General features: G+C 42.9%; 1 protein-coding gene across 1 annotated transcript in view; it reads left to right on the forward strand.

The window, feature by feature from the left end:
* Positions 1 to 827: 827 nt before the first annotated feature.
* Positions 828 to 19423, forward strand: part of LOC146805219 (pyruvate dehydrogenase (acetyl-transferring) kinase isozyme 3, mitochondrial) — a 1482095-nt gene continuing 1463499 nt past the window's right edge. The window contains exon 1 of the mRNA XM_085622419.1: positions 828 to 1441. Coding sequence (XP_085478545.1) covers positions 1333 to 1441 — 109 coding nt within the window. The 5' untranslated portion in view covers positions 828 to 1332. The remainder of the gene's footprint in view (positions 1442 to 19423) is intronic.

Genomic DNA, 19423 nt, shown 5'->3' on the forward strand with positions numbered 1-19423 from the left:
CACAAATTATAATCGACCCAGACTGTTTACATGCAGGTATTGTTAAGGGGTGTTCCATTTCTTAACATAAATATGAATTTTGAGTGTGGCAAAGTTATCCCATGTTTAGGTGGAAATCTGGCTTTTGTCAGACTAAATCCTAATAGGCGTAATAGTGTTGTGACAGAAAAATTATATATCCATAGTATGGTAATGCAAATTCCTATAAAATAGAGTTAGTTTAATTATTTAAGGTTCTATTTTATTTAAAATATTGCCTAGAAATAAAATGCTGGCCGAATAAGATGCTTTCACCAGCGAGTAAGATGTTGGCGGAATAAGAAGCTAACTTCACCCTGAGAATAAGATGCTGGCGGAATAAAGAGCTAACTTCAGCCTCCTGCATGGCTTACAGGCTCTAACTGGTCGCCATGTTTAAAGAGAATTCAGAGGAACAAGAATGTGATGCTAAAAGTAATTATGAAGTCAATCGGAGACTGCGGCCATTTCGAAACTAATAGGGCCTGTTTGTTATATTGTTTATATAAAAATATTTAGTTACCATAATTTGCGTGTGGGAAAATGTAACATCAGTTTAAGCAATAAGATGTATTTTGCCTTTCAAATCTGTTTTCTTCTTTTTTATACGAGGCTTTTTAAAATTGATTTTTTTTGTTTAGTGGTTGCCTATGTCGCGAATGATTAACAGGCCCCGTTCACAAAATACTGGCGTTGCGTTTCATCCGAACATGTGTTACATATTTAAAGAAAAACCGAATGCACACATAGGGACATCGAAGAAAGACATTGCTTCCGTAACAACAGAAACCATACTGTATTGACGTAATGATGTCAGCCATGTTAGGGTCAGGCAAACATTCATAGCTCAAGAATGGTTTGTAGATTTTATAGAGGATTCCGAATGCCTATCTTCAACTCATTTAAAACAAACCACTCACTATTCTGTCTTACCCCCGTGCTGGCGCTTACGCGAGGCTTCTGAATCAATACACGACCGTGTTTCTCTTTAGAGGGGAAGCGCAAAGGGAAGTGAAAAGGGGGAGGGGCCAACATGAGGAGGTCGCCGGTGTACCTGGGACAGTAAGGGCAGTGCAAAAGGGCAATAGAAGTTCGTGTCTGTATTTTCCTCAGTTATGAGTAGGGCCATCCGGCGTTGTTCATCCAAACAAAAAGTGTACCTGTGATATTCCTGTCCTCTGGATTCAGTGCTACTACAAAAAAAAAAATCACACCCAGCCTCTTCCAGTGTCCCTTGACCATCGCAGTATTTGCCCTCCCCGGGGCGGCACCTGGCTGCTGCTCTTCAGGTGAGCAGAGGAGACCGGCGTTACTATGAAGCTGTTCGGACTGCTGCAGAAGAGCGTGGCCATTTCGCAACAGCTAGAGCATTACTCGCGCTTCTCGCCCTCCCCGCTCTCCATCAAGCAGTTTTTGGACTTTGGTAAGTTGCTGCCCCTGGTTGGGTATGTGCATGGGTGTCTGAATATGCCCTAAATAAAATACAGCCGTCGATCTGTCCGGGTCATTCAACTTGTCATGGTGCTCTGCCTTGTAACGAAACTTTCTACCTAACCGTATGTGTCGGAATAAAGATTATGTTGTTTCATAAGTGGAACTGCTATTATTCGTTTAAGTTACTAGGTCGAATGGAGCGTGGACCGTTCAAACAAGGATGGCTTGAGAGCTATGCCAGTGATGGACCACATGTTGTTGTTTGTGGCCAAGAGGAAAGGATGGCTTGAGAGCTATGCCAGTGATGGACCACATGTTGTTGTTTGTTTGTGGCCAAGAGGAAAGTGACTGCAATGTGTCGAATTAAAAAGAGCAGTTGGACAATTGAGACTGGCCAACAGTGAGTCTGTTTCAGTATGGGAGGGTTGAGTTGTCTGCCCTGACAGCTAGCGCAACACGTTGAACCAAAGAGTATGTCTGAATTCCCACCTTTCTGTTTAAAAGCAATAAAAAAAAAAACAACAATCCTCTGAGATCTTTCTGTATCCCCCCTGTGCTCCTGGACCTTAAAGTATCAACCTTCTGCATGTTTTTTAGGTGTCGCTTACAGACGGCTTTAGCTGTCAGGCAAGAGAGACATGTCATCACACATACATACATGTATGCATAATGGGGCTTGTGGATGATCCAGCGCTAAAGTTTATCAGGGATCGATACTCACTAATATTTAATTTAAATGGCCCATACACATTCACCCAACTCATAAATCCCTGTTGCGCTGGGGGCCAAGTTTTAATGACGTGAAAATTGTTTCCTTCACAGATTCATGTTTAACATTTCTAAATACTTAACTATATATATATTCACAGAAAAAAACCATAGGTTTCAGGGGTGTTATAGTTAGCTGGCCATTTAATTCGTACAAAACCATAGAAATTCCTCTGTTATAGTTAGTTCTGCTAACTATAACTCGCGCGCCCGCAATGCACTGCGCATGATGTCACATATTGCATCATTCATGACATGGTCAGTGACCAGTGGCGGTGCGTCCATTGGGGGCGTTGGGGCGTTGCGCCCGCGCCCGCAGCTTCCTCGGCGTCTCTGAACTTAAGTAAACTCTCAGTTTACATAAGTTCAGAGACGCTGAGGGAGAACTGTCAGTCAGTATGACGTTGGACCGCCCACCCCCTTCAGAGTCTGAAGGGGGTGGGCGGTCTGGCGTCATGTTGACTGACAGGCATTGTCTGGGGCAACAGGCAGCCAGCAGCGCAAGTGCGCATGAGTGGGGACGGAGGGCGATTTTTGCACTGTGCCCAGTCATGCGCACTTGTGTTGCCAAAGGCTGGCGCATGCCCATTAGGAGAGCGAGGGTTGAGCCAAGGCTCAAACCTCGGTCTCCTAATGGGTAGGCAGGCGGAGCGTAAGCCTGCTCTAAGCCAATCCCGGTGCTACTCCAGCACCAGGATTGGCTGAGAGGGGTCTTGCCAGCAGTGATGGGCTGTTCCAGTGAGTGTAGGCGCCAGAACGGACCCGAGGCGGCACGGACCCGGACCTGCTCAGGTAGGATTTTATTTAAACAACCCCCTCCCCTCCCCTCCCCCCCCCCCCCCACGACACGAGCCGCGACTGAATCAGAGTGGTAACTTTTGGGCGTAGTAGGACAAAACTATATGTAAAAGTCGGTATTTTTTTAAGGATGTGCAAACGTGACGAAGCTGAAACGTTTGGGAATAAACTATTTTAATACTGGAAAAATGTTGGTGGAAGGCTCAGGCGGGGTCCTGTCATCCGGGTGTTTGAAGTCGGCGCACAGAACCGAAGTCTGAGCCGGGGATCGCATTCGCCCGAGTTCCAGTTTGGGCACTGGGGGCGAAGGGGGGGACTTGGCGAGGAACTCGATAGGAGGCCGCGTGTTGCGCAAAATAAGGCGACTGACTGGTGTCTAGGCAGCACAGAAACTTGCATCCACTGTACTGATTATACTGCTTCCGAGCGTGTTCTTTCTTCCCTGTTTGTGCGCACCTTGTGCCCACAGACTGTCGCAGTAATGCCCGGTGTGTGCTCTCTGTGCCAACACATTTTCTAGTGGTGCGCATTTTCGTGCCCGCTAGCTGTCGCAGCAGTATCCCTGTTAAGCCTCTCTTGCACACGGGCTGTACGTGCTGTTATCCTTGTGCCTCAGGCTGCCTCAGTAAATGCACCGCCACTACTTGTTGTGCAACGTTGTTTGAGCTGCTTGTGCCCAAAGGCTCGGTGTTAACACACTATCCCAGTAATGCCCTTTGTGTGCTCCTTGTGCCCAAAGGTTATTACTGCAATGCACTGTTTTAACTCCTTGTGCCCCGGTGTACATTGCACTGTATGTGGTGCAACATTTGCTCCTATGTTCACGCACTATCCCAGTATTGCACTGTGTGAGATGCAAAGTATGACCCAGTGTTCACATACTATCCCAGCCACGCACTGTCTGTGGTACTTGTATCGCCAGTAAGATCAAAATTATACTATGTACTTCTCTGTCAGGCCATAAATTCCAGCGATTTTTATATAGGTCACACTGTGACCTATATAAAAAGCACAAATAGTATTTTTGAGGCATACATTGAATTACAGTGAGCTAAGACAAGCTGCATCTTTACATGCAATCATTGTAAGGCGAATCTACCTGGGACTCTCTTGTCTCTATGCATCTACTATGCTCCTACAGACCCTCCTCCCTCATCTCCCCACAGCCCCTCTCTCACATGCATTTGTTTTGTTTTATAGTGCTGTGTAGTGTAGGGTTTCAGAGCCCTTTACGTCTCATACACATTATACAGAGACAATGGCATACATGTGTAAATTATTGCATAGGGAATGTTACATAAAACAAAGAGGACTACATGGTGCAGGTGTCACATGTCATCCATAATCGTAGGCAGTATAGTTTAAGGCTGACTGTTTGGTCTGGAGCAGCACAAATGTCTAATTTAAAACCAGTTGTAATACCATGGTTGTATTGACTTTACAAATAAAGAATTAATTTCTAGCCAAATGAACCCTTTTTAGCAACATTAGGATAATGAAAATCATAACGATCTAACGAATGCCTTGCAATTTGTGTGCAGCTCTCTGATGACAATTACTAGCTCTATTCACTATGTTAGGTTTGTAACTTTTAAACTGCAAGTAACAAAAGCATGACTATGACAAAAGCAGTAACCCACTGAACTATTTACATTATATGCACTTTTGTGATCTGCATGGTACATGTTCTTTGCAGCAGGCTTATTAACTCTGCGCATTACTACCATTGCCTTGGGCTCAGTTCCAGAATGGGAAAGTGCGATGTAATAACTAGACTTTCACAATTCCTTTATTAACCTTCTTGCTTTCTCAAATTTGCTTAAAAATGCACCATTTGCCGAATCCTTTAAAAAAAATTCTTGGGGAGAAGCTCCTCAAACTCTCGCTGGGCTCGCTCACTGTGGTGCACTTGGGCGTCACTTTTACGCCACACCACTTTCAAATGTCACCAGCCGCCACTGTCAGTGACATCACTGATGACATCTCAAATGACATCCCTGATGACATCATCCAGTGAATGTAGTTTAGTTTGAAATTTAAATATGTATTATATATGTATACCAATCTGTATTGAAGATTGAGTGGATATATCACTGTCTGGATGGAGGATTCAGTAGCTGTCTGACTGTCTATTTAAGTGAGTAATTAAAAGTGTCTCACTTAATACATGGATTAGTAACTAAACTATGTGAATGTGTGCATCACTGTCTCTGTTGTTGTATAACATGCTGCATCAGTTGGTCACTAACTACATGAGTGTGTATATTAGTTATTGATTAGTTGGGTGAGTATGTGTATGGGACACTGAGTTTGTGTGTGGTTGGATGGGGTGTGTGTAACTCTATGCATAGATGTGTGAATGGTTGATTGACTAGGTGTATAGGTTTAAGAGTGCATGTGGAAACAGTTGTTTGGATGACTGAGTGTATTTATTTGTGTGTTGGTGAGTGAATATATATTTTAGTTCAACAAAGTAAAAAAATAAAAGGCATTGTATGTGAGGGTTGGTGTATATAAATAAGTATGTGTAAGAGTCAGTGATTGTGAGAGTAATTATATGAATGAGTGTATAATTGTAATGGTGATTTTTTAACATATTAACTATGAGTTACTATGTGTTTGAATAAATGAGGTGTTGTTGGATAATTGTGTAAGTGTGATTAATTTTTTTCATGAGTGAATAGGATGACTGCATAACCGACTAAGATGACTGCTGATGTGTCAATGTCTATATATGTGTATAAGTGCATTTGATAGTGTTCTATTAATTAGTGACTGCATGTATAAATGATTCTGTTGTTGAATGGGTAGTTGTGTGTGTAGACTTAGGAATCAGTGAGTGGGTATGTAGTAACTGGTATTGGTGTGTCAATGGTTTCAAATATGGTACTCTGTATTTTACAGCGAGTGATGAAAGGTTATACTAGTGTATGATGAGGTGTATCAGATTGTCACGTGGATGATGTCATCAGTGATGTCATCAGTGATGTCATTTGAGATATCATCAGTGATGTCACTGACCATGTCATGAATGATGCAATATGTGACATCATCAGCAGTGCATTGCGGGCGCGTGAGTTATAGTTAGCAGAACTAACTATAATTGAGGAATTTCTATGGTTTTGTACGAGTGAAATGGCCAGCTAACTATAACACCCCTGAAACCTATGGTTTTTGTCTGTGAATTTCTAAGGTTTTTTAAATGCTAATTTCTAACTATAACGTCTCTGAAACCTATGGTTTTTTCAGTGAATTTCGAAGCTTTTTTAAATGCTAATTTCTATCTATAACGTCTCTGAAACCTATGGTTTTTTTCAGTGAATTTCAAAGGTTTTTTAAATGCTAAGTTTTAAGTGTGATAGTAGTTATACCTATTTTTTGTACTGATTATCTACAGTTTTTTAACTGTTCATTTATAAATATTTTATTCATTAAATAACATTATATATTTTTCTGAAAATTGCAAAATTAATATATTTATATTTTCTTTTTTCGGAGAAGCGCACTCAAAGCGTACACATAACGGCAGGTTTGCGGATTCTAGCCGCTATTTTCGAAAAGTCGTGAAGGATCCGCGTACGGTGTGCGACGGCTGCGTGTTTTTCAGTTACATCATATACATTAAATATTACGTGATGTGCGCGATTGGTATGCGACCAGTCCGCGACTCCTGCGCATTTGCGACACATGCGCATAACGGTACGAGATGCTTGCGCGGTGGCGGGTCCCGCGTGATGTCATACACGTGCTGGGGCGCGCTGGGTACACAACTCCCGCAAAAAAATGTTATGTTCCAAAATGATATGTATGTGTCTTTAATATACATATTAGGGCAAGAGATTATCTAAGATAGTCATAAAAATAACATATATGTACTTATAATAAACTTATATTATTAAATATATCTTCGCGAAGTCGGGTGCGTGCATCGTGAGTGCAGAGAACCAGGTCAGCAGAGATGCTGTAGAGCCAGAGAAACCAGGTCAGCAGAGCAGTTGTAGAGCCAGAGAACCAGGTCAGCTGAGCTGCTCTAGAGCCAGGGACCCAGGTCGGCAAAGCTGCTCTAGAGCCAGGGACCCAGGTCAGCAGAGCTGCTTTAGAGGGAGAGAACCAGGTCAGCAGAGCTGCTCTAGAGCCAGAGAACCAGCTCAGCAGAGCTGCTCTAGAGCCAGAGAACCAGGTCAGCACAGCTGCTCTAGAGGCAGAGAACCAGGTCAGCAGAACTGCTTTAGAGCCAGAGAACCAGGTCAGCAGAGATATTTAGAGGGAGAGAACCAGGTCAGCAGAGCTGCTTTAGAGCCAGAGAACCAGGTCAGCAGAGCTGCTTTAGAGCCAGAGAACCAGGTCAGCAGAGCTGCTTTAGAGCCAGAGACCCAGGTCAGCAGAGCTGCTCTAGAGGCCGAGACCCAGGTCAGCAGAGCTGCTCTAGAGGCCGAGACCCAGGTCAGCAGAGCTGCTCTAGTGGCCGAGACCCAGGTCAGCAGAGCTGCTCTAGAGCTGCTCTAGAGGCCGAGACCCAGGTCAGCAGAGCTGCTCTAGAGGCTGAGACCCAGGTCAGCAGAGCTGCTCTAGAGGCCGAGAATCAGGTCAGCAGAGCTGCTGTAGAGCCAGAGAAACCAGGTCTGCAGAGCTGCTGTAGAGCCAGAGAACCAGGTCAGCAGAGCTGCTGTAGAGCCAGAGAAACCAGGTCAGTAGAACTGCTTTAGAGCGAGAGAACCAGGTCAGCAGGTCTGCTTTAGAGCCAAGGGACCAGGTCAGCAGAGCTACTCTAGAGCCAGAGAACCAGGTCAGCAGAGCTGCTTTAGAGCCAGAGAACCAGGTCAGCAGAGCTGTTGTTGAGCCAGAGAACCAGGTCAGCAGAGCTGCTCTAGAGCCTAAGAACTAGGTCAGCAGAGCTGCTTTAGAGCCAGAGAACCAGGTCAGTAGAGCTGCTTTAGAGCCAGAGAACTAGGCCAGCAGAGCTGCTTTCGAGCCAGAGAACCAGGTCAGCAGAGCTGCTCTAGAGCCTTAGAACCAGGTCAGCAGAGCTGCTTTAGAGCCATAGAAACAGGTCAGCAGAGCTGCTCTAGAGTTAGAGAACCAGGTCAGCAGAGCTGCTTTAGAGCCAGAGAACTAGGCCAGCAGAGCTGCTTTAGAGCCAGCGAACCAGGTCAGCAGAGCTGCTCTAGAGCCAGAGAACCAAGTCAACAGAGCTGCTTTAGAGCCAGCGAACCAGGTCAGCAGAGCTGCTTTAGAGCCAGCGAACCAGGTCAGCAGAGTTGCTCTAGAGCCAGAGAACCAGGTCAGCAGAGCTGCTCTAGAGCCAGAGAACCAGGTCAGCAGAGCCAGAGAAACCAGGTCAGTAGAGCTGCTTTGGAGGGAGAGAACCAGGTCAGCAGAGCTGCTCCAGACGGAGAGAACCAGGTCAGCAGAGCTGCTCTAGAGCCAGATAACCAGGTCAGCAGAGCTGTTGTAGAGCCAGAGAACCAGATCAGCAGAGCTGCTCTGTAGCCTACGAACTAGGTCAGCAGAGCTGCTCTAGAGCCAGAGAACCAGGTCAGCAGACCTGCTGTAGAGCCAGAGAAACCAGGTCAGCAGAGCTGCTTTAAAGGGAGAGAACACGGTCAGCAGAGCTGCTTTAGAGCCAGAGAACCAGGTCAGCTGAGCTGCTCTAGCTGACACTGACTGACTGACACTGACTGACTACTCTCTACTACTCTACTACTCTCTCTCTACTACTCTCTCTCTACTACTCTCTCTCTCTACTACTCACTCTACTACTCTCTACTATTCACTCTATTACTCACTCTACTACTCTCTCTCTACTACTCACTCTACCACTCACTCTCTACTACTCTACTACTCTCTCTACTACTCACTTTCTACTACTCACTTTCTACTACTCACTTTCTACTACTCACTCTACTATTCACTCTCTACTATTCACTCTCTACTATTCACTCTCTACTATTCACTCTCTACTATTCACTCTCTAGTACTCACTCTCTAATACTCTCTACTACTCACTCTCTACTACTCACTCTCTACTACTCATTCTCTACTACTCTCTGCTTCTCACTCTCCACTACTCACTCTCTACTACTCGCTCTCAAGTACTCTCTACTACTCACTCTCTACTACTCACTCTCTACTACTTGCTCTCTACTACTCTCTCTACTACTCTCTCTCTACTACTACTCTCTACACTACTCACTCTATACTACTCACTCTACTACTCTCTACCACTCATGCTCTACTACTCTACTACTCTCTCTCCTACTCTCTCTCTCTCCTACACTCTCTCTCCTACACTCTCTCTCCTACTCTCTCTCTCTCCTACTCTCTCTCTCCTACTCTCTCTCTCCTACTCTCTCTCTCCTACTCGCTCTCTCCTACTCTCTCTCTCCTACTTACTCTCTACTACTTACTCTCTCCTACTCACTCTCTACTACTTACTCTCTACTACTTACTCTCTACTACTTACTCTCTACTACTCACTCTCTACTACTCACTCTCTACTACTCACTCTCTACTACTCACTCTCTACTACTCACTCTACTACTCACTCTACTACTCACTCTACTACTCACTCTACTACTCACTCTCTCTACTACTCTCTCTACTACTCTCTCTACTACTCTCTCTACTACTCTCTCTACTACTCTCTCTACTACTAGCTCTCTACTACTCTCTACTACTCGCTCTCAAGTACTCTCTACTACTCACTCTCTACTACTCACTCTCTACTACTCACTCTCTACTACTCGCTCTCTACTACTTGCTCTCTACTACTCTCTCTACTACACTCTCTACTACTACTCTATACTACTCACTCTCTACTACTCTCTACTACTCTCTACCACTCATGCTCTACTACTCTACTACTCTCTCTCCTACTCTCTCTCTCCTACTCTCTCTCTCCTACTCACTCTCTACTACTCACTCTCTACTACTCACTCTCTACTACTCACTCTCTACTACTCACTCTCTACTACTCACTCTCTACTACTCACTCTCTACTACTCACTCTCTACTACTCACTCTCTACTACTCACTCTCTACTACTCTCTCTCTACTACTCTCTCTACTACTCTCTCTACTACTCTCTCTACTACTCTCTCTACTACTCCCTCTCTACTACTCCCTACTACTCCCTTCTACTCTCCCTACTACTCTTTCTCTACTACTCACTCTCTACTATTCACTCTACTACTCTCTACCACTCATGCTCTACTACTCTCTCTACTACTCACTCTACTACTCTCTACTTCTCACTCTCTACTACTCTACTACTCACTCTCTACTACTCACTCTCTACTACTTTCTACCACTCACTCTACTACTCACTCTCTACTACTCTCGCTCTACTACTCTCTCTCTACTACTCTCTCTCTACTACTCTCTCTCTACTACTCTCTCTCTACTACTCTCTCTCTACTACTCACTCTCTACTACTCACTCTCTACTACTCACTCTCTACTAACTCTCTACTACTCGCCATCTACTACTCGCCATCTACTACTCACTCGACTACTCACTCTACTACTCACTCTACTACTCACTCTACTACTCACTCTCTACTACTCACTCTCTACTACTCACTCTCTACTACTCACTCTCTACTACTCACTCTATTACTCACTCTCTACTACTCTCTACTACTCAGTCTCCACTACTCCACTACCCTCTACTACTCACGCTCTACTACTCATGCTCTACTACTCACGGTCTACTACTCACTCTCTACTACTCTACTATTCCCTACTACTCTCTCTACTACTCTCTCTACTACTCTCTCTACTACTCTCTCTACTACTCTACCTACTACTCTCTCTACTACTCTCTCCCTACTACTCACTCTACTACTCACTCTTCACTACTCCCTACTACTCTCTCTACTACTCTCTCTCTATTACTCTCTCTACTACTCTCTACTACTCTCTCTACTAACTCTACTACTCACTCTCTACTACTCTCTCTACTACTCTCTACCTACTACTCTCTCTCTACTACTCTCTCTCTACTACTCTCTCCCTACTGCTCACTCTGCTACTCACTCTCTACTACTCTCTACTACTCAGTCTCCACTACTCCACTACCCTCTACTACTCACGCTCTACTACTCACTCTCTACTCCTCTACTATTCCCTACTACTCTCTCTACTACTCTCTACCTACTACTCTCTCCCTACTACTCTCTCCCTACCACTCACTCTACTACTCACTCTTCACTACTCCCTACTACTCCCTCTACTACTCTCTCTCTATTACTCTCTCTCTACTACTCTCTACTACTCTCTCTACTAACTCTACTACTCACTCTCTACTACTCACTCTCTACTACTCTCTCTACTACTCTCTCTACTACTCTCTCTACTACTCTCTCTACTACTCTCTCTACTACTCTCTCTAGTACTCTCTCTAGTACTTTCTCTAGTACTCTCTCTAGTACTCACTCTCTACTACTCACTCTCTACTACTCACTCTCGACACTCTCTCTGCTACTCTCTGCTACTCTCTGCTACTCTCTGCTACTCTCTGCTACTCTCTGCTACTCTCTCTGCTACTCTCTCTGCTACTCTCTCTGCTACTCTCTCTGCTACTCTCTCTGCTACTCACTCTCTGCTACTCACTCTCTGCTACTCACTCTCTGCTACTCACTCTCTGCTACTCACTCTCTGCTACTCACTCTCTACTACTCAACTACTCTCTTCTACTCACTCTACTACTCTCCACTACTCACTCTACTACTCTCCACTACTCACTCTACTACTTTCTACTACTCACTCTACTCCTCACTCTCTACTACTCACTCTACTACTCACTCTACTACTCACTCTACTACTCACTGTACTACTCACTCTCTGCTACTCTCTACTCCTCACTCTCTACTACCCACTCTCTACTACTTTCTACTACTCTCTGCTACTCTCTCTACTACTCTACTCACTCTCTACTACTCACCCTCTACTCTCTACTTCTCTCTACCTCTCTGTCTACCTCTACACCTCTACCTCTCTCTACACGCACACATATATATATGCATATGCATTTATATATATGTGTGTGTGTGTGTATATATATATATATATATATATATATATATATATATATTCTGCATATCTGTATAAATATAAATGCATGCATACATATACATATACATATATGCATACATATGCATGTTATGTACATGAAAGTCTGAAAAACACTAATAAAAGCAAAGCTAAAAAGCCACCTAATTACAAACCGAATTGCTTTAACTTAAACGAGGGCGAAACCTATTGCATTTTCAATGCTTGTTTACTTTGGTTCCATCAAGAAGGCATTCAGATGTGTCACACATTTGCCCAAAATTCTGAATGTTAGCACTCTAGTTGCTCATTAGCTCACTGTAGTAAACCTACTGCTCACCAGGGAAGTCTGCTGCTGGTATTCAAAGTGCATGTTTCAGTCTGCATGTCAGAATTTTTTTAATGAAATAGAAGAGGATTTGAGAAGTCAAAATGTGCCCTAATTTTTCTTTCTGCAGCACTAATCATAATTTCTATGGCAAAATGAACCCCCTCATTTTGTTCATTTGTAAATAAAATGTTTTAAGTTTTACCACTTTATTCCAATCAAGATGGCTTCAGGTGTGCCATACTTTTGTAATAAGTAAGACTGTTAGCGCTCTAGTTGTTCTTTAGAACACTCTGGGACATTCTTTCATTGGGCTACAGCTGGGTGATATTTGGGCTACATTTGGGCTCTTTTGTCTCTGGTGGCCATCTTGGGAGACTTATTTGTTATGAAGTTTCCTAATTTCCTCATTTACTACAGTCTCCTCAGTAGGATTACTTTCAGTTTTTTTCTTTGATTCCATCAAGAAGGCATTCAGATGTGTCACACATTTGCCATAAATTCAGACTGTTAGCGCTCTAGTTGTTCTTTAGAACACTCTGGGAGGCTGCAGTAGAACACAAAGGAATCAACTGACAGTCTCTGCCCTTGTTGGATGTACATGTTTTACTGACAATGTCAGACTTCATTCTCACATGACTGAGAAAGATAATGTGAATTTACAGAAAATATGTTGTCAGTTTAGCTTATAGATCACCTTCCAAACCTCTGTGGGAAAAGCATGAGAAAATATTTTTCTCTCAAACATGATTCATGATATCCCAGCAGAAGGCTTTTTCACGTGGTAAAATCACCTTAGAACACACCAGAATTCCTAAAATGAGTATACCATCAACACATGATTTATAATGTAACTAAAGTCTTAAAACCTTCTATTAACTGCAATGCTTTTTAATGAGGTACTATCATGTATATTGGTCCCAAGATGGCTGCCAACACTTCTTGGATGACGTACTGACAGCCAATCAGATCTCACGATGAGATGTGGGGTTAGGCTCTGCCCAGATATATATGTGATTTTGATTTTCTCAGGAACTACTGAACAGATTGACACCATTTAAGCAAAAGGCACGAGTCTGAACTGAGGACTACCTCTTTGCCAAATTTGGTGTAATTCCGTTCAGCAGTTCGGGCTGTAGCTGCGGCTAAAGGTCCTATGGGAAATTGCATGGGGAAAACATGTTTTGGGACCCCCCTTTTTTCTCGGCCCCCGCTACACGAATCCTCCCGTGACTTTCAGGATCGGAGCGGAACGGAGCTGGCCAAAAGTTTTGAAAATTTCGCGAAGATTCGTCAATCGTCACCAAAGTTATTGGGAATAGAATGTTGCGGATTTCCTATGGAAAATAGGTCCTAACTATAACTACCTACTGGCCGACACCTACATGAGGGGCTGAAACGTAAAGGGGACCCAAGGAAGCCCTATGACACACCACAAACCGGGACTCTTTATTCGGACACTCCGTGCCTTGCCCTGCATAGTAGCAGTCCAAACGGGTTGTTTTCCATCCAGTCATCCTTTTTTGCCGCCGCAATACTTACCCAGGAAAGGTGAACTCTGGGAGTTGTAGTGATAATCATGCTGCAGCTGGTGTGCGACCATGTGATCAGGGGCAGGCGCACTTCCCACCAATGGGAGTGTTGCAGGACACTTTAAGGCGTGGGTGGAGCAGCATCCCGGTAGCAGCGGCATCCAACAAAGGCAGCAAATGCCGAAATGCATCATGCCCAAGCTGTCAATTAAAGAGCTTCCAAAGGAATTCCCCGAGTGGCCTCTTACTTCTTTCTACTGGAGGGGTATTTGGTGGAGATTGATAGAGATTATATATATATATATATATATATATATATATATATATATTCACTTAAAAAACCATAGGTTTCACACATGTTATAGTTAGCTGTACATTTCACTGGTAAAAAACCAATGAAATTCCACGTTATAGTTAGATCAGGTAACTATAACTTGCGCGACCGCAATCCACAATGTGTCATTTCAGATGTCATCATTGATGTGAAGAGTGATGTCACTGACCATGTCATGAGTGATGTAATATGTGACGTCATCAGCAGTTTATTGTGGGCGCGCAAGTTATAGTTACCTGATCTAACTATAACGTGGAATTTCATTGGTTTTTTACAATGCAAACAAAGAATCTCACGAAGGGAGAGAAAAACAATCAGAAAAATGCAACAGTGTCGTACTCCTCATCAATGTACGATATGCATATGAAGGAGTGGATAGATGAAGATACATAAGTTTCAGAGACAAAAATACATTTGCAAATAATTATGCAAAGTACGAGTCAGAAAAAAAATACAAACCCAAAGGATCTGTGAAATACCACCTGCCTGGCCAAGGAGATAGCGGGGGTCCCCTGAAAAAAAGTCAGGGAACAAAGTTTCCAGTAATCGGTAACAGGACAGGGACAAGAACAGCTAGGCCTTTCTTCAAACCGACGGACAGCAACGGAAATCACCCCTCTCTCCTCTACACTCGACCTGATCCAAGCTAAGCCTAAACCACACCCCCAAAGGCACCTCAGTTATACCCTAAAACCTAAATATCTAACCCATATTAGTTGAAACAATTCACAGGATTTGACTTTTCATTGGTTGGTTTGGGAGGTGGTGTATCACACCACCGTGATTTCATTCATATTCCTACATGCTCATTGTTCTACATTCTTTCACATTACATAATTTTCGACAATTTTATAAAATTTAGTATTTGTTACATTTCATTATTTTCACATAATTTTCTCAGCCACGTCCGAGAAAAAAGTCTTGGGTCCCATGGCCAGTCTCATCCTTTGGCAGGCGAACAATGTTCTTTGAGCCGAACAACCTTGGACTTTAATTCCTCTTTTGCAGCACTCAGTGCTTCTGTCTGTTTTATCAGGTCATTCTTGCTCACTTTTCCAACCCCTTATCTATCCGGTCAATTTAAGAAACTACAGGCCCATTCGGCTCACTATGGCGAATGAAACATACACATTCATTAATTACATGGAAATACACTTTTCACGGTTTACCACCCACCTTTGCACTATCCCCTGTTAATATGTTCGTAGCAGAAACTTAAAGCAAAAGCGGCATTACTTATTATTAATTTTAAAGCAAGATGTGAAATGCGGCCTAGCCATGCATTAATTTGTTTCTTTCGAAACGCAAATGTAGAATACAGCCTAGTTCTTTCATGCATTAGTTCACATTAGTGCACGCATGCTCAAAGCAGTTTCCCCATGTTCATGTGATTTGCATGTTAATTTTCCACTGCACATCATTAGTATATATTACGAGGGTGTTAATCCGCGCAGGTTTCTTTTTTGTAAAATCCTGCTCCATCAATCCCCCCTCTGATGGCTTTCTGGAGCCATCATAAAATGCCCATCATACCAAGTGCTATCTTTAGTTTTCTAAAGATCAGTACTCTTTTCCCTTTTCATCAAACTCTCATCTAAATCTTTCATTTTGTCATAGTAATCTCCTTACATCTCTTCTAGTTCTATCTCATCCCTTTTTTAGGTCTCGCCTGACCCAGCGCATGCGCTGGTCTGGCAAGACTTTTTGAGAGGGCTCCAAAAAGTGCTACCAGGCCAGCCTAGACCTACAGTGCATGTGCGCTGGCGCGCGCGCCGTACTTGACCGCGATTACTTTCACTTTGATGTTTGATCGCGATCACTTTCACGGCCGCACAGCCGCTTGGCATAGCCAATAGGTCTCGCTTTTGGGACCTTATAAGTATTTAGTTATGCAACTGTTGCATGGCTAAGCACTTAAAAGGTCCCAAAGGCGAGACCTAGTGGCTATACCAATGCTTGTCTCTTTCTTGCGTTTCGTTTGTTATTGGTTTCTGTCATTTCTTTTCTTCCACACTTACACTTACAACTCTCATATATTGTTATTATTACTAAGGCTACTCCAGCTACTGAAATGATTGGCATTATTATTTTCCTAATAAGCTACTTTCAAATGTAGAAAACCATTTACCTACAGAAGAGAAACTCTTACCAAGTTTCTCCTAGACACCGTCAACCTCCAGTTGGGTCAAGTCTTCATGTATTTTTGTAATGTTCATAATATATCCTTAAATACCTTTACTTTTGTCAGGGAAATAAGTGCAGCAGTGTTGAATTTTCAACATGCCACAGACTCCACCCTCTTTTGCCAATAAGATATCAAGGGCAAGTCGATTTTGCAAAACCATTGATCTGATTGCAACCATTTCCGGGTCAATCATCAAGAACTCACCAGCAGTATCTGTTGATAAACGATCAACCACTGTGGACAATTTTAGAATTTTGTGTGATTTCAGAACGACTCTGTAGGTGGCTCGAGGGCCAGACAAAGGAGTATGAACAGGACATAGCCAATAGGTGGACTTCAACAAAAGGATTATTTTTTATTTTGCAGAAACTTCTGCAGTTAAAGTGAGGTTTAACAGTTCCATATACTGGACAGGTCTTCAAATAAAAAAAAAAGTAAAGAGAAAACAAAAAAAAAAGTAGCTGGACAGGTTTTCCAAAAAGAAAACAAAAGTATCCGGACTTAAGAGTTGAATTTTGGTGTGGGCCCGCTCCTCACTCCGGGGAGTCCTTGACTTCCAGCTCTTTGGGTCTTGTTTTCTTCCCGCGTGCTCCAAAGAAGGGGAAAGGGAGAACAAAGAAAATGCCAGGATTAGCTAATGTCCGTCCGTATCTAGGTTTACCGTGCTACCATCACCAAACGTGCGGAAACAGGGAAGGGATCGTTTAGGGAGTGAAGGACGTGTGTGTTGGAAATGCCGGCAGGAACAAGCAGTGGACTATCTCCCTGTGTCATCCCACCAACCCTACCAAAATGATCCCCTTAATGACACTTGCCTTGGGCCACGGCCTGTAAGCAGGGCCGTGGCGTTGGGACCCGGGGCGTCCTCTCCCTCCTTTGGGCCGTCGGGTTTGTTAGCGTTGTACTTTATCTCCGGTGTCTTCGGGTCTTCGGGGGTCCTTCCGTTCTGCTCCATGCTTGCCTCTGTTGTCTTCGGTTTCTTCGGGTCTTCAGGGGCTCTTCCGTTCTGCTCCTTGCGTGCCTCGTCTTTTTCTCCTCGACTCCTTGGCTCCATTTTCCTGGCTTCTCCGTCGCTCTCCACATCCGCGCTGTTCCGTCCTCTTGTTTCAAACTTTCCAACCTTATTGTCCTCCGTTTGTGCCGACGTCCTGACGTCACGCTTCCCCAGCGCAACTAGACCACTGGCTACTTCCGGTTCCCCCCTTGCGTCCCAGTCCGTTTGTCCCACTTCCGCTGGGCCGAGTCCTCGTCCTTCTCACAGACTCCAACTGATGGAATCAGTGCAGCAAATATGTCCCCTACTATTTCTGAAAAACTCGCTCTCTTATTACGTGTTAGTCTTTGTTTTATTTAATTGATTCTGTTGTTATTTCTGTCTACATGGTAGACCTTCGGGAAAACAATTGCAAAATAACAACTACCATACCAATGTGCAGGTAATCTGTAATAGGCTTTCTTACCACACACATAATAAACTCCTGGGAAAACAGGATCAGTTCCACCCTTCAATCCCCAACCTCCAGTAATTTGGAAAGTATGCTCGCATTCACTGGTACCAATGAAATAATTGTTATAGTTAGTTTTCAGTATAAGCAAACAGATTTTCCCTTTTGATACCAATTCAGGGACATTGCAGCGTATGTCTAGCCTTTCTCATAATTTCCCTCTCTAAAGGCCCACGGTGCTACCTGTGACTTTTGTTCAGCAGCTTTTCTTTGGAAACTTTCTCTTCTATTTTCTACCATGTCTATGAATACTTTTTCTTCAATCCACAAACTACATGTTAGATTATTTTTATAAGCATATTCTATATCTAGTGTCTAAGTGATATGGAAGAATTCTCCCATATATCGTGCATTTTTGCTACTTAAAACCTTGTTCAGCTCCTTTATAATGGGTATTTCTGAAAATACTAAATCTATATTGGAATAATGATACTCCAGCTTCCCCGTTACATAAAATAGGCTGGTTAAAACACTGCAAGACACACCATATGTTAAAGGTAGGTGCTGATAGGTCACCCCCTCTGAGACAGATGAAGGTAATTGCATGCACACATAACAATTACTCACATTCATTGTGTTAACATATTCGTACAACAATTTAGTAAAAACATTCAACGAGAAATAACTTATTTATTTATCATGATTGAGAATACTTCCATCTATTTGTTCTGTTAGTATTAGGGGTTTCTTTAGTAACATCACTCACTCTTTCACTTATTACATCATTGGTATTGTTTCCGTTATTAGTTTCCATTAGAATAGGTACAATGACAGTTAATAATATCCACATAAATGTTAGTAGAAAGACACTACATAAGCAAGCTTCAATACATCCACGTTTTAGGCTAGATTTTGGATGTGCATTCACTTTTGCTTCGGCCATTTTTATATTCTATTAAAAATATAAAAAATATAAATCTATAAAACTCTAAACTTAAAAAAAAATTGAAAAGTAGTGTAATCCTACACTTCAAGGCTTTCTTCTTTCCCCTTTCTTTTATCTCTTTTCTTTAAGTATTCTGAGTCATTCAATTCATTTCGTCTGACAAGGTTGTACCTTAATTTTTCACAGTTCTTTTAAGGTGGTTTCAATTTGCTTTCATCAACTTGCTCAGTGTCAGTACTATCCTTTTCTTCACTTGGATCTGAGCTTTTAATTTCTTCCAAGATAACATACGTCCGTTCCAGTGCTGTATATTTCTTGCTCGGAATTCTTACTCTCCTTGTTTATAGCACTGAATCTTCTCATGACTCTTCTTGCTCTGTTTGACTTGAGACCTCATTAATTTGCTCTGGTCTTCTCTTTGACCTTCTCCTCACTAGAGTGTATTTCAGTCTTTTTACTCCACTTGTCCAATTGTTACCTTTTCTTGGTCTTTTTTTTTTTTGCACCACTTCTTCACCTTCTTTTTCTGGTTCACGGTTTCTTTTACTTGGCCTTTCTTTTATTTGTTCTTCTTTTTGACTTTCA

Source organism: Triturus cristatus, chromosome 8 (assembly GCF_964204655.1).
Source record: "Triturus cristatus chromosome 8, aTriCri1.1, whole genome shotgun sequence".
NCBI lineage: Eukaryota > Metazoa > Chordata > Amphibia > Caudata > Salamandridae > Triturus > Triturus cristatus.